This window comes from Oncorhynchus mykiss, chromosome 24 (genome assembly GCF_057628025.1).
Source record: "Oncorhynchus mykiss isolate SJ-2025 chromosome 24, ASM5762802v1, whole genome shotgun sequence".
NCBI classification, from domain to species: domain Eukaryota; kingdom Metazoa; phylum Chordata; class Actinopteri; order Salmoniformes; family Salmonidae; genus Oncorhynchus; species Oncorhynchus mykiss.
The window spans coordinates 21,436,576-21,452,814 of NC_143045.1; the positions used below are offsets into that span (position 1 = coordinate 21,436,576).

At 40.5% G+C, this 16,239-nt stretch overlaps 1 protein-coding gene across 2 annotated transcripts in view; it reads left to right on the plus strand.

Moving 5' to 3' along the window:
* Positions 1–9,547: 9,547 nt before the first annotated feature.
* LOC110503979 (CD166 antigen homolog A) overlaps positions 9,548–16,239 on the plus strand; it is a 68,616-nt gene continuing 61,924 nt past the window's right edge. Inside the window, exon 1 of one of the 2 annotated variants that reach the window (XM_021582691.3) lies at positions 9,548–9,846. In XM_021582691.3, coding sequence (XP_021438366.1) covers positions 9,795–9,846 — 52 coding nt within the window. In that variant the 5' untranslated portion in view covers positions 9,548–9,794. The remainder of the gene's footprint in view (positions 9,847–16,239) is intronic. The other variant, XM_021582692.3, reaches the window with a different exon arrangement.

Here is a 16,239-nt window from a genome sequence, read left to right on the forward strand (position 1 = left end):
TATGGACTTGGTCATTTACCAAATAGGGCTATCTTCTGTATACCACCCTTACTATACCTTGTCACAACACAACTGATTGGCTCAAATGCATTAATTAAGAAGGAAATAAATTCCACAAATTAACTTTTAAGAAGGCACACCTGTTAATTGAAATACATTTCAGGTGACTACCTCATGAAGCTGGTTGAGAGAATGCCAAGAGTGTGCAAAGCTGTCAAGGTAAAGGGTGGCTACTTTGAAGAATCTCAAATATAAAATATATTTAGAGTCTTTTAAGACATGTTTGGTTACTACATGATTCCATATGTGTTATTTCATAGTTTTGATGTCTTCACTATTATTCTACAATGTAGAAAATAGTACAAATAAAGAAAAACCCTGGAATGAGTAGATGTGTCCAAACTTTTGACAGGTACTGGATATAAACAAGGTATTTCTGTTTATTATTTTTTATTTAAAAAAATGTCAAACCTGTTTTCACTTTGTCATTATGGGGTATTGTGTGTAGATTGATGAGGAACATTTTTCATTTAATCCATTTTAGAATAAGGCTGTTACATACAGTACATCTCTGATTTTGACAATATCAGATTTTCTAAAACTTACTTTGAAATAAAATCAGAATAGTCATCATTATAATAGTACATTGCAGTATATATCATACTTTATATGTTTATACTTTACAAACATACATTTTAATTATTAGTTCATTATTATTAATTATTATTATTTCATCATTATTATTATTATTATTATTATTATTAGTTCTCAAAATTTGTAGTAGACAAGCCAGTTTAAAATCTATAGGTTTACCAAACAGTTATTTGATGAACAATTAAGAACAGTCGGATTAAGTAATAGTAAAATGTATTTTAACCATTGATAAGAGAATCATATCAAAAGTTAAGTGAGCATTTCATTAGCCAAATACATTTAAACTCAGTTTCACAATTCCTGACATTTAATCCTAGTAAAAATTCCCTTTCTGTCACGCCCTGATCATAGAGAGCCCTTGGTTCTCTATGGTGTAGTAGGTCAGGGCATGACTAGGGGGTGTTCTAGTTCAAAATTTCTATATTGGTGTTTGTATGGTTCCCAATTAGAGGCAGCTGGTAATCGTTGCCTCTAATTGGGGATCATATTTAGGTAGCCATTTTCCACCACCTGTGTTTGTGGGATATTGTTTGTGTTAGTGTGTTTGGGCACTACTACGTCACGGTCTGTGTAAGTTTTGTTGTTATGTTCCCAGTTTCATTGAAAAGATGTATTGAAAAGATGTGGAACTCATTGCACGCTGCGCCTTGGTCTGCTCATTTTGAAGATCGTGACAGAATATCCCACTATGCAAGGACCAAGCAGGAAATCATGGGAGTCCGGTCCGGTCACCAGTCCGGTGCCACCTGTGCCCGCTCCACGCACCAGGCCTCCAGTGCGTCTACCTAATCCGGCACGTCCTGTGCCAGCTCCCCGCACGGTGTCCAGTCCCGCTCCATGGCCGGAGCCTTCTTCTGTGCCGGTGCCCAGTCCAGGCACGGTGTCCAGTCCCGCTCCATGGCCGGAGCCTTCTTCTGTGCCGGTGCCCAGTCCAGGCACGGTGTCCAGTCCCGCTCCATGGCCGGAGCCTTCTTCTGTGCCGGTGCCCAGTCCAGGCACGATGTCCAGTCCCGCTCCATGGCCGGAGCCTTCTGTGCAGGTGCCCAGTCCAGGTATGGTGTCCCGTCCAGCTCTAGGGCCAGTGTCCTCCTTTGCGCCAAAGCCCAGTCCAGGCACGGCGTTCAGCCCGGTGCCATTGCCGGATCAGTGGTCTGGACGGGGGCTACAACCTGCACCGGAGCCGCCACCGACACTAGTCACCCCCCCCTACCCTCCCCATTTGGTTTCAGGTTTTGCGACCGGAGTCCGCACCTTTGGGGGGGGGGATGCTGTCACGCCCTGACCATAGAGAGCCCTTGGTTCTCTATGGTGTAGTAGGTCAGGGCATGACTAGGGGGTGTTCTAGTTCAATATTTCTATGTTGGTGTTTTGTATGGTTCCCAGCCTTTTTATTCTCTATTTTGGTAAGGTCGAGGTGTGACTAGGGTGGGTGATCTAGTGTATTTATATCTCTGTTGGCCTGGTATGGTTCCCAATCAGATCCAGCTGGTAATCGTTGCATCTAATTGGGGATCAAATTAGGTAGCCATTTTTCCCACCTGTGTTTGTGGGATATTGTTTTAGTGTGTTTGGGCACTACTACTTCACGTTCTTTAAGTTTTGTATTTTTGTTTCCAGTTTCACTTTGTATTAAAAAGATGTGGAACTCAATGCACGCTGCGCCTTTGTCTGCTCATTTTGAAGATCGTGACAGTGTCTTAGGTCAGTTAGGATCACCACTTTATTTTAAGAATATGAAATATCAGAATAGTAGTAGAGAGAATGGTATTAGTATTTGGTAGCATTCCCTTTAAATTGGATCAAACATTTTGGGTAGCCTTCCACAAGCTTCCCACAATAAGTTGCGTGAATTTTGGCCCATTCCTCATGGCAGAGCTCACACGCTCACACGCTTTCAGTTCTGCCCACAAATGTTTAGGATTGAGGTCCAATACCTTGACTTTGTCCTTAGCAATGTCATGACGTTGGCCTGGGGGTAGGTTTATGACAGTCATAAATACCTCTTCCCCCCCCCCCCCCCTTTTTCCTCTCTCTACCCTACTGATGTTACATTTGCAAAACCCTTGGTTAACATAGATTCTGGGAACATCAGAAGGTGGGGGAAAATGAACTATATTCTGGTAATCCGACCAATTGAACACATGCGGTGGTACTTAATGAATATGATGCCAGTTCGGTTGTCATCTGTGACATTCTCAATGATAAGATGACAAACTCTACGGTGTAAAGTCTACACATCAGAGTTATCGGATTCACATGGAATTGTTGTTCAATTTAAATGTTTGAATATGAAATTATTCGTGATAGGATGAAATGTGATTTTAGCTTCTAAAATGTGAGATTTGGGTTTTCTGCTCAATCAGTGGCCCGCCCCTGTGAAGGGACATGGGCTATAAAACTTTTCAAACACGCCCTCCTCTCCCTTCCTATATAAAGCCTTGACGACAATATAACCTCCTGTTCCGAGGACGTGAAGACGACGGTCCTATGTCAGAATGGTTCAGATAACTACAGAACGAAGCCAACATCAGAGTGAGCTATGGTTGCGAATGGTATGAACTTTGAACTCTTATTCACTACAGAAGTGATACCTCCTAGCCGTTGAGTTAGCAACAGCTGCTGCAAACGAGGGTTAGGAAGGAACAGACAGAGTATCCCGTCTACCACACAACGACGTTAGTACAATGTATTCAATTTACCTTCATTTACCTTCAGGTACCTTCAGGCATTTGAAAATTGCTCCCAAAGATGAACCAGACTTGTGGAGGTCTATAATTTTTTTATAGGTCTTGGCTGATTTCTTTAGATTTTCCCATGATGTCAGGCACTGAGTTTGAAGGTAGGCCTTGAAATACATCCACAGGTACACCTCCAATTGACTCAAATTATGTCAATTAGCCTATCAGAAGCTTCTAAAGCCATGACATAATTTTCTGGAATTTTCCAAGCTGTTTAAAGGCACAGTCAACTTAGTGTATGTAAACTTCTGACCCACTGGAATTGTGGTACAGTGAATTATAAGTAAAATAATCTGTAAACAATTGTTGGAAAAATTACTTGTGTCATGCACAAAGATGTGCTAACGGACTTGCCAAAACTATAGTTTGTTAACAAGAAATTTGTGGAGTGGTTGAAAAACGAGTTTTAATGACTCCAAACTAAGTGTATGTAAACTTCCAACTTCAACTGTATATTTCTAGATGAAACACTGATTAAGTTTGGTGAAGAAGTGACTGTGTGATTTTGTGTGTTGTGCTTAGTCAATTGAAAATGTGCTTAGAGTTTTGAAACATCTGCCTTTTTGATTATCTGTTTTGAGTTTTGTACTATGAGTGGTGAAAATGTTACCACATACTTGTGAAAATTGCACCAAAGCAATAAAAAAAACTAATTTCTTGCTTTGAGGCAAAAGATAATAGGCTAGCTACCCTTACCTAACATTGTATGTATCGATTCCCTTTCTTCAGAATCCAGTACTTTGGAATTTGAAAGGGATTAATATAATTTATTTAAAGCCTGGAAATATGGGAAAGTACAGGCCAAAACAAAGTGGTTCAAAAACTACTCCAGAGAAAATACTTTTTGATGTAATGACAGCTCTTTCAACCCCTAGCCCAAAAATGGTATCCGTAGATCCAGCTGCTTTAAATAGTGTCTTTAATGTTGAATTTCTGTGTCATCTCTTTGATATTCTTGACATGCCCTTTTCACTCATCTATCAGGTTTTATCTAGCTTTTTCTGCTATATATCTCCAGCTTTTGCTTTAAAGATTAAATGGCTAATATAATATCAACCTGCTTTCTTTCTCACAAAGATTTCTGTTTTGTTTGAATTTGGATCTGTAGCAAATGCTGGTGAACAGAAAGAGGACTATTACAACATCTTTACCTCTAAAGTCAAACACTGCTGGGTCAGAGGATTAGCAGGCTAAGGTTTTCCAATACTTTCAATTGTTATAAAGCCACACTACAGTGAATAATAAGCATATAAAACTGATGATGAAGTAATTAATATCTTGATACCTAAAGTGTAGTAAGTAAAGTAGTATTAAAGTAATAAACTATTATTGGTTGTAAACATCTTTCACTACATTTTTGGAAAGTCCGCTGTCTTTGGAGAATGAGTAAAAATGAATCAGCAAAAGGGTCCACAGTCCCAGACTTGTTCGAGGCAAGACAACATTGCAATGTTGGAGATCCATACTCTTTGGCAGCTTGGCAGATGCATAGGTTATTGCAGGTCTGTGAGCAAGCCCAAACCATCCCCATGATAGACACAATGTTTATAATTACGTATCAAAATCCAATAATCAAGATACTGTAGTGTTCCAGTGCAATAACTATGAATTGGACTAGACTCCAAAATTAATGTGGGATTTGATCTGGCCTCACATTAAAGAGGGCGAAGTTCAACAAATGATTTTCCAGTTTTCCTGTAAAAAAAAACAATAACATATAAATTTAAACACAATCCATAATTAACCTGTATCATTGTCTGCATTCATTGCATTAGCTTGTAATGTTATACAAACAGTTGGATTAATGAAACGCTTCAGACCATTGTGCACGTTGCACATTGGGAGAAAAGAGTAATTAGGTATCTATTAACATTGCCGGGAAGATGTTTTGCAGTCAATATTTTCTCTAGGGGGGGGGACCAGATACATTTTTTTGCCAGTGCTACAGACGGCTATGATGGTCCGCTAATACAGGACTAGTAATGGCCCAGTGCACTACTTTTGTAAAGAAAAAAACATGTTTTATTCTGATTTTTCAGTGGGTGCAGCAGCACCCTCAGAACCCCTACTTTCCCGCGGCTATGTCTATAAATCTCACCTCATTAAACACACAATTTCAAAAGTTATCATTTGTTTGCTTTCTGATTGTAAGCCTGCAGGCGGAGAAAACATAAGTACGGTTGATTCCAGAGGCATCATTAGCTGACAAACCAACAAATAATTGCAGGTTTGGGTGAGCATAAACATTAGTGATGCCTGACAGCTGCCTGAATCCTAGCAGACAGGCCGATGTCTTTATGAATAAATTCTTCACCTCTCTAGCTACCAGCGAGTAACATTTAGGGATATAACAGGTACCAAACAAACAGCACAACACAGCACAACACAGCAGCATGCATGGCAGACTACACAGTGAATGCCACAGACTGAGTAATAGAGACTGTGAGTAATTAGCCCAAGAGAAACAATATGATGGGCCTAACTACAATAAAGATGCAACCTGCCTTGTTGCTTTAATAGATAGCATCAATAACCCATTTTTATTGATTACCTTAATATAATGATGGAGGACTTGAAGGGGATCAAAAAAAGTTGAACTCTACAAAGAACAATAACATCGATTCCGACACTGACTCTTCGCAGAGGCAGAGCTAACCTGCCATCGACCACTGGGCGCTCGCACACTCAATCAGATTAACTAGTGAAGCAATCATCGATTGGAGGCTCTGCGGCTGGCTGACAGAGGGCCGGCCATTAAGTGGATCCTCATCTCCCATGGACACAGCACAGAGAGAATGTCAGGGTCACTGTGTTCTCCGTCAGCTCTGTTCCACGGCCTTGTCACAGAGCCTATTCACTGGGAGACTAATCACTCCACCACTGGCCCCTGGAGGAGATGTGACCTAGGCCTCCTGCTTCATGGGACTTGCAATATCATGTCCCCAAGGCCCAGTCAGGGGACAGCATGCACTGTGTCATATCATACATGCTGCTTCTCCACAACGGAACACAGAGACAGAAGCAGGATTAGTATCAAGGCTATGATGGTGTAATTAATGCACCATGTTTCATTAAAATGTCACACTGCTGTCCTGCTCAATGCTTTATATAGCCTATTCAGAGCATGAGATGATAAAATGCACTTAGGTAATCAATATATCATTATGTTACAGTCACTTAAGACCCTCAAAATAAGTAATAAAAACTCACCAGCAATGTAATGATTTCAACCCATGAAAGATTCACTGTGTCGGTTTGTTGACTGCCCCTAGATATAACTAGTTTTATTCTACGAATCCATAGAAACGCAAGGTTGTTTTTATTCACCCTGATAGCAAGGGCAATGTCACAAGATGTCTCAAAAGATGTCAAGGCGAGAACATTCTCTTTCATCAAATAAAAGAAGTGAGCATCAGTACAGTGGCTCAGATATGACATGATATGCTGTAATTCATTATTCTCTGTGAAACCTTATTATTTAGCTCTGTGGATAGCAAATACTTTCCAGTGCATACTAAATAGTACTACTAAATGACTCATTATCATTCTTTCCCTCCTAAACAATTGTATTAATTCCTAGCCATTGTACTTCTACATCTGCATTGCTTGCTCTTTGTGGTTTTAGGTGGAGTATCTGTATGAGCACTTTGTGACAATTGATGGTCTAAAAAGGGCTTTATAAATATTTTTGATTGATTTTAGTATTGTACTATTTTGTGTGCATCTTTTAGCTAAATTTGCTAGGATTTGCATAATATGTCATTTGTAATCTATAACACAATAAAAAAACAGCATTTTCTTGCAATCTTGTATAGTATGAGGAGTTAGAGATAAAGTTTTTAATGTTCTTGTTCAACTATCTCAACTATATATGTTGGCCATCACCTCTTTCAGATGTTGAGTATTGGAGTTATTTGCTTTAGCCTTGTCTACCCTAGCTAGTTTATGGGTCTCCTGAGAACCTAGCTCAAGTGCCAATTATACCAACCTGTTTTTGTTTGGTAATTGAATGCCGAAGTCTAAGGCTTTGTTACCATTCTGACCTAATCATTCTCACCCGTGTGTAAAAAAAATAAAAAAAGTTATATTTTTCTTCCTGTGCAGCCAGGCATATCACTCTCACAGAATATTGCTTTGTGGTTCACTCCTAATCAAATTGCATTTAGTTTTACACAACCAGTGCACGCAGTACATCCTTACAAAACCATTGTACTTGAAATCCTTCCCCGGTTAGATACATTTTCACCCCCACAAATCGGCTTTTTACCCAAGCTTGACCACTCAGTTCATAGCACAGTGAGAGCTAAGTTCACAGTGTCTGGTTTTGTCAAATGCAAACTCCATAATCTCACTCACTTCTGATTCTCAGTCCCACCTCTGAATGTCTAGCAGCATTAGAAATGATGCTCTGCTCGTCTGATCAGAGCACCACCTCCTGAAATTGGTGCTTTGGTGGAGTCACTGGCAGAGGCTTCAAGGTAAGATATGAAGCTCAACAGACACAGAAATAAACTCTGAGTCACAGAAACCATCTAAAACCCACGGCCATCTCAGTTAACTGCAGCAGCAGCACACCTCAGCCTTGTACAAATTACCTCGACTAACCCCGCACATTGACTCGGTCGGTACCTCCTGTATATAGCCTCGTTATTGTTATGTAATTTGTATTAATTTTTCTTTTCTTTTTTTCTTGAGTTTATTTAGCAAATATTTTCTTAACTCTATTTCTTGAACTGCACTGTTGGTTAAGGGCTTGTAAGTAAGCGTTTCACAGTAAGGTTGTTGGCACATGTGACAAATACAACTTGATTTGAAAACAAGTAAAGCCAGCAGCAGCAGAGTCTGAGTCTAGTGGGAGTCTACCCAAACATAAGTACTGACAGCTCACATATTCTCCAACCTTTTAAGATACCGCTGTCCTCATTTCAATCCACACAGGATTAAAGTTTAACACCTGACGTTGCACAATGCTGAGCCTCTAATCAGGACGTTAGTGAGGCGCTAGTTTGAACACCTACTGTCTCTCTCTGCCATCAGCAACTGAAATCAGGATTCAGTATGGGAGGAGCAATGTAATCTAGACATCATGCATTTTACATTTTTGTAATTTAGCAGACACTCTTATCCAGAGCGACATAGAGCAGACATTTGCAGATTTTTCACATAGCGGGCTCTGGGATTTCAACCAGCAACCTTTCGGTTACTGGCCCAGCGCTCTTAACTTCTAGACTACCTGCCACCCTCATCATGCATTTTATTTCAGTCATTAGCATTAGAAACTTGGGTGGCACATAAAACAGCACCTTAGCTATGAGGAGTCACAATAGAAACTGGCTGCAGTGGAGACTTTAGTGCTAGCCCACACCCAACCCTTTTCACATCCAGCCTGGCCTCAGAGCCACACGAAACATACTATACTTGGGTGTAATCCACCGATAGTCTAGCAATCCAAAGGTTGCAAATTCCACTGGTATTTTATTCAAACTATCTCTTGCAATGCAAAGAGGCAATGTAAAATAACAGTGCGCTGCAGTTATGAATTTAAACTATGAAGAGCCACCTTGAGCCTTCCCACTGGGCAAAAAACTGCTAAATCAACGTTCAATGTGATGATGTTGAATCAACGTGGAAAACTTATTGATAAGGGAAATTCTTGTTTTTTAACCTAAATCCAATGACATGGTGATTTCACATTGAATTCACATTAGTTGACAACTCAACCAAATGTAAATCAAAACTAGACGTTGAAATGACATCTGGCAACTGTGTATGCATATATTTGTCTTATGTCACACACGGACAAGTGTGTATTAATTTCAAAATGTGTTTTTTGCATATCCCAGTCTCCCTGAGAACCTCTGAGCGTGGGGTCACGGACAGGGACTGACATTATCAACAGCGAACCTGAAGCAATTTGGGTTAAGTGCCTTGCTCAAGGGCACATCAACAGATTTTTCAAATTGTTGGCTCAGAGATTCTAACTAGCAACTTTTTCGTTACTGGCCCAACACTCTAACCGCTAGTCTGTGTGTGTGTGTGTGTGTGTGTGTGTGTGTGTGTGTGTGTGTGTGTGTGTGTGTGTGTGCGTGTGTGTGTGTGTGTGCGTGTGTGCGTGTGCGCGTGTAATGCAGTGTGGAGTGGGATCCACAAGATTGTGGTAGATCCTGGGCGGAGTTGCTGTAAAATCCTACCCTACAGAGCTTCCCGTCGTCGCTCACTCGATGCGCTCCCACATTTGTTTGCCAAGGCAAGTGAGAGAGCACATGTTATACAGCAGTAACTGCATACAGTTAGTGAATATTTAACCCTGAAGTTTACGGAAAGAAGTTAACTGATCGATAATAACAAACATATTATCGAACTTTAGGAACAGCAGGGCAAGGATATCTGGCATTCGCCAGGATGCATTTTTCCGGCTGTCTGTGTGCCCTCCTCGTCGCGCTTGTCTACCAAGGTACTGTATGTAGCCTATCATGCATCATATCCTATCATGCATCATATCTTACATTGTTTAAAAGAAAACTGATACATTTTGTCAACATTTTTAATAAACACATCATGGGAATTGCATGGTGATGATGAGTTTGTAGACGATACATCTGACGTGAAAATACATGTCATTCGATTAGCAATCTTGATTTACACTGAGGTTTGTGAATACAGAGTTATAGCTAGTTATAGTCATGGTTAGAACGTTATTTTGCCGCTCTACCATTATTGCTCATAGCATAACTACTGCGTAACTACAAGTTGTATAGCGCACAACCACTGGCCACACTTCGTGGGAGTGTTGAGCAGGTTTTGCCAGGTGATAGTCATGCGCTCTCAATTTGGGAGCGCTGTCCTCTCATTTTATTTAAATAATTACAACAGTAAATCGACTTTTCACAATAATTTGTGTGGTAAACGTTCATTCCGAAACATATACATTACGCACTCAAACGCGCACACTTACCAGTGTTTTCCCACGAGGCAGGAACGCCTTGCAGATTAAAGTTGGGCTTTTTTACATTCTGTAAATGTCGTTAAAGAAAGCTTTTTTTCCAATCCAACAAGTATGCACCATGTGTTTAAGCATTCAGACGCAACATTTAACCAATCTGCAGTGGAGCTCTGAATAGTCCTTTGGGAGAGGGAAAAACCTGTTCTCAGAGCATTTCGTATTATTTTTTACGTAAATCAGAGACACTCCATTTAGTATGATATCTTATGTTTCGTATGGTATGTATTAATTTATGGATGTCCATCACCCATTTCATATGATATGTTACGAAATACAATTAGTATAATATGTTACGAATTTTCAAACTTTCAATATGTTACGAATTTGCTAAATGCGTGATTTGTTACGAATTCCAGCTAGGTGGCGCTAGCTAGGCTAGGGGTTAGGTTTAAGATTAGGAGTTAGGTTAAATCAAAATCAAATCAAATGTTATTTGTCACATGCGCCGAGGGGTTAGGTTTAGGGGAATAATTAGCTAAAAGGGTTAAGGTTAGGGGAAGGGTTAATTAACATGCTACGCTGTAGCAAAGTAGCTTAAAAGTAGTAAGTAGTTGAAAAGTTGCTAATTAGCAAAAAAAATGTAAGTTGTCCGTGATGAGATTCGAACGCACAACCTTTGGGTTGCTAGACGTTTGCGTTATATGCCCGACCAACCAACTGCCCTTTGTTTTTGTCTTAAGCAACCATCTGTCTTATGTAACCATACCAAACATAACATATCATACTAAATGGCGTGTCTTGGAATTACATACAGAATAATATGAAATGCTCTGCGACCAGGCTGGGAAGGGAGGTGGGTGATCTGACTTAGGTCCTCCTCTGTCTGACACTGTCACTTGACATGCCTGTCATTGTAAATTACAGTGAGCCTCACTTGTCACTGTCACCCGCTCTCAGGCGTTTTTACTTGAACTGGTTGGAAAAAAGAGCCTCCCCTATAATAATAGCATGTCGCGTGTTAACAGTTTTTCTCGTTGGACTGTGTGTTGTCGTTCTGTTGCCAATTGCCGCTGGTTTTAAAATAGTGGAATTTGAAGGCCTTTAGGGTGGGGCTGTAATTTAGGTTTATAGCCCCCCACATCAACATTTGATGAGTTAACATGATGCTGGCAGTTTGGCCGTCAGTCCTCCATAAATGGTGAAACCATGTGTCTGTTTGCTTGTTCTATGGAGGATTTATGATGACTTTTCAATGTGCTGGTTACTCATTACAACTTCATATGCAGTGTCATTTTAAGAAGCACTAGGAAACCATCTAGTTATTCATCTTCATCAAATCACAAAATTCCTTAGTCTAAACACCACATATTTCATCTATCACTCATGCCACCTTGTAAATGTTGAATTGGAGGTTTTAAACTAAGTGCTCAGTTTGTGAAGGTAGTTTTCAGAATAGACACCATCAGTCAGTAATTAGATACACTGTTGATATTTTATTCCAAAAATTCTCCTCTGGCAAGCTGTTCAGGCCAATCATGACCAAAACCTCCCGCAACCTGAACAGTTTCTTTCCCCTGGCTGTGGCCCTCACCAACCGGCCATTGGGTCCATAGAGACTAAAGGACTATGCACTCTATGCTGCACACGGGATCAAGCCATCTCTGAACTGTACACAAAATAACTGCACTATACTGCATTGCACTCTGTTCATCTCTCTGTATTTAGATATATTCATACTGATACTGTATATCAACTGTATACCCATCATATATTTGTTTACTGACTGCACATTCTCTTAAATGTTTATCCTCAGTCTATCTAGTTGTATATAATGTACCATATGTCAACTTTGTTTAAACTCCACTGTCGGTATTCTGGCTCTAAAGGTTGTCTATGACTAGCAGCACCATATCACCAAGTCACATTCTGAGTATGTGTAAACGTACTTGGTGAATAAAGGTGATTCGGATTCCATTGCTGTGACCCTCAGCCTAGACCAGATAGTGCTGGAAAAACAGGGCCCTGAAAGACTTTTAGAACAAATAGTCTGCATAGGTGCATTTGTTTTTTTGTTCCCTGCTTTCCCGCCACCCCTCCCCCATCCTCACCCTACCCCCCCTGGAATAGACAACACTCAGTCACACCTGGTATTACTCGTCAAGCAAGTAGGGCTCTTCATTTGCTAATGGACTAATCTGGCCCCTGTTCGCGTGGGGACCACAAGGTTTCATTGTCTGAGTGAAACCTCATTGAAATATATTCATCCACTTTCTCACTCTCCGTAACCAGTTTTTGTCCTGACATGATAGATACATGTTCAGTTGATTGGTGTAGAGAAAGACTGGAGCGATTTGCATTCTCAGTTTGCACTTGGGATTTTGCGCATGTTAATTTGTGTGACTGTGCACGTCACGTCTTGTTTAGAGGCGGGTTTGTCTAGATGTTTGTGGTTGTTCTATCTCCCATTGACTCCTTATACAATGTAGCCAGCCCTTCATGCAAAATGTAGTTTCATGGATGGAAAGCACAATAACATGAAACTCTTCATCCTTAATCGTAGATGTTTATGATCCAGATCCTATTTTCAAAGGAGAGTGTATGTGGGTGGGGCAAGACAGTGATATCAGATAATGCAATTGTAATATCATTGTTAACTTGATGTCCTACAGTTAAATAAAGGTTAAATAATAAAAATGTAAATGCTGATGACAAGTTCCATCACAGTGTTACAGGGAGGTGACATGTTAGAAAATAAATAAAGTACCACTGCCATGCTGAAAATGCCACACTTTAGCTCTGAGGAGAGTGGGTGTCACTCAGGATGACATCATCATTTTGTGTGCTCTACACTTGCATTTACAGATCTTCAATCTGTAAATCATTCCTGTAGTATCTTTACAGAAAATGTCACCATCCTACATCATAATACTGCAAATATGGATGTTTTTAATTAGTTATTTGTGCATTGCAGGACAGCATCAACAGTTTGGTATACAGGACTATATATTTATTCCTATGAGTGTCTTTCTCTCCTTTTCTGAATTCATTTCCTACCCCTCATTTAGATATGAATTACTGAAAATGGCCTTAATCACACATCATACCCAATAAACATACCACTTTTATCCAGCTTTGCAAATGTTCAACTCGCACTGACAGCTCTTCATTTCCTTCAAAGCCACTGTGGGACAGTCAGTGTTGTGTTTGAACTGACAGTTTATGTATGTCATAGGAAATTGCAATGAGCAACGTTAAATGGTCTCATTCTTTGAGGGTATCTCTTGCTTTTCTCAGTCTTTCCACTATATCATTGAAGTGCTAGAAAACAACTGGTGAAAAAAGAAAAGAACTTGTATATTTCGATAAGGGGCATCATATTTTGGGCAATCTGGGAGTGGGAGGACATATTAATTCTAGTAAACCTACTGCGCTATTGTGGCTCTGCCTCTTTATAATTTAATCCAGATTAGGGTCATAGAGACTAATTTAGTTTTAATCCACTTTGAGGCCTCTCGAGAAAAGGGGTGAGTGAAAGATGGAACCTATCCTTTTACCCAAATGCTGTGGATGAGGGTGAGCTAGCCAATAGGTCAGGGTTCCCCAACTGGCCGCCCGTGGGCCGAATTTGGCCCGCAGGTGGTTTTTATTTAATTGGGAGGACAATGTGTACAGAGACAGTTGATTAGGTGGAGGGTCCAGGATCCTACTGAGGGACCTGTAGTGGTTGCAATGGCCCTGCTCTCTGTGTGTTCTCAGTCGTTAGTAGGACCAAAATTCAGTGTCTTTGTGTCTACATATCATTACGATAACTGCTGGTGAACTGGACAATATTTACCTAGCTATTTGAAGTGGAGCTTTCCCGATACAGCTAATATCACAGGTGAGAGGGAGAGCATACAGCTCTATGAATGAAAACGCATCCCTACACTTTAGGAAAAGGGGTTCCAAAAGGGTTCTTTTGTCCTCATAGGAGAACCCTTTTTGGTTCTGTGGAGAGGGTTCTATATTGAACCTAAAATGATTCTTCCTCGAACCAAAAAGGTTTCTTCAAAGTGATCTCTTATGGGGGGGGGCAGCCGAAGAACCCTTTTAGGTTGTAGATAGCACCTTTTTTTCTAGGAGTGTACATGAGTGAGAATGGGCTGTGATATGCACACATCTAGCATACTAGATTCATTCACTCTGGTTCAATCTCTGATTTCTTCCTTGAAATGTTCAATTCTCAGTATTCACTTAGTTTAGAGAAAAGTATCGCCACTTTCTGTTAAGAGCTCAGGATTCTCCGACATTATCTGTAGTGAGAAAATGTTTCAGCACTACAGAGCTATAGTCAGGCAGCAATGAGAACATTTAAGCCAACACAGAAAACAGTGTATTTCCGCAAAAAAAGAGTATTCACAGTGACTGGACACACACAGCTGTAAGATGTACAGCTTTGCTTAAGGAAAATGAAAGGGCTTGTGTGGCCATTGTAATCAGTCTCAAACAATGACTCACTGGTGAAAAAAACATTTGGTCTGCCTGTGACAGTTTTACACACGAGGGTGTCAGTAAAACAGCCAATGGAGTCTCAATTACACTAGCTAGTATGATTAGCTCATCCCAGTTTTAGAAAGGAGCGGGAGATACGTTCGGTTTCAACAGTCATGATTGAGATTTCCCCTTAATCCTCCCCTTATCCAGAAAACTCACAACTCTGCTTGTATTGTCACTGGTTAGACAGGTTGTAAAGGCCTGGGTGGGTTTTTATTAGACAGCTTAAGATATATGACATGTTTTACATATAGATTACATTTCCAGTCACACATTCCTGCGTGAAAGCTATAATGTGAAAATGTTGGAGAATGGCACAGAACACCCTGGTATTTCATTGAATGGAGATGCCAGCCTTCGAGTCCGCATATGTATTCTATCTTTCTTCATCATAGCACTCCTGCTATTCACACACAAAAAAATATATTTATTTGTTATATGGAGGGAGTAAATACATTTTAGAGAAAGCCTTTAATAACAGGAGTGAGATGACTGTGCAACAGCACTCTCTCCCTACCTAGTCCCTTATGCTGAAATGCACCCATTGAAATGTATGAGGGTATCTTTGGATTTGGGGAAAGTCTACAGCGCACTGGAAATGGCTCGGCCCCTGTTTTGGGACAAAAAAGTGAGGTTGTTTCTCTGTTTTGTTATTCACATTATCCCCCCTGCTTTCTCTGGGTTCCTGCGGACTCCCCCCGACAGTATTGATGCTGACTTCTCCTGCCGTCTCCTCTCTTTGTCATGAAAAGATGGAACAGCCCACCCCCCCTGGGAGGGCATTGAGTATCTTCCCCCTGTTCTCCCACCTCTCATATGCGCAAGGCAATCCAAGCCTACTGGGGGAAAGTAGGTCTGGTCCATATGAAAGCTAATGACATGGCCCATAATGAATGACACAACAATCTTAGTTGAAATATTCCTTGGAAAGCTTTTTACTAGGTGTCATTTAATTAGAATAGTTCATTAGCTATACCATTAGCTGTGTGCATGAAGAGGAAGGGGAGGTGTTCCCAAACTCTTTGTTCTCAGAACTCATAGAAGAAAATGTATCTTGTCTTCTTTTCCTCACATTGCCTGATGGAATCTGAAAAGAGAAAAAGCAGAAATCGCTCTCAATAAGAGAGCTCCTAAGCACTAGGAACTCAACCAGACCCACTAAAGGTCAGTGGGGAAACTGCCAAAATGTACACACCCATAAAGTGATTATATTGCCACCTATTTACATGGAGTCAGGGCTGAAGCTGGTGGTACTATTGTATCACACCTATTTTTGAATCTCTCTGCAATCCAGAGCGGTCTATTGAGATGACAATGTCATTGTCCAAAAGATGAAGCAGAAATAAGAAGCATTGGGCAATAAAATGTCAT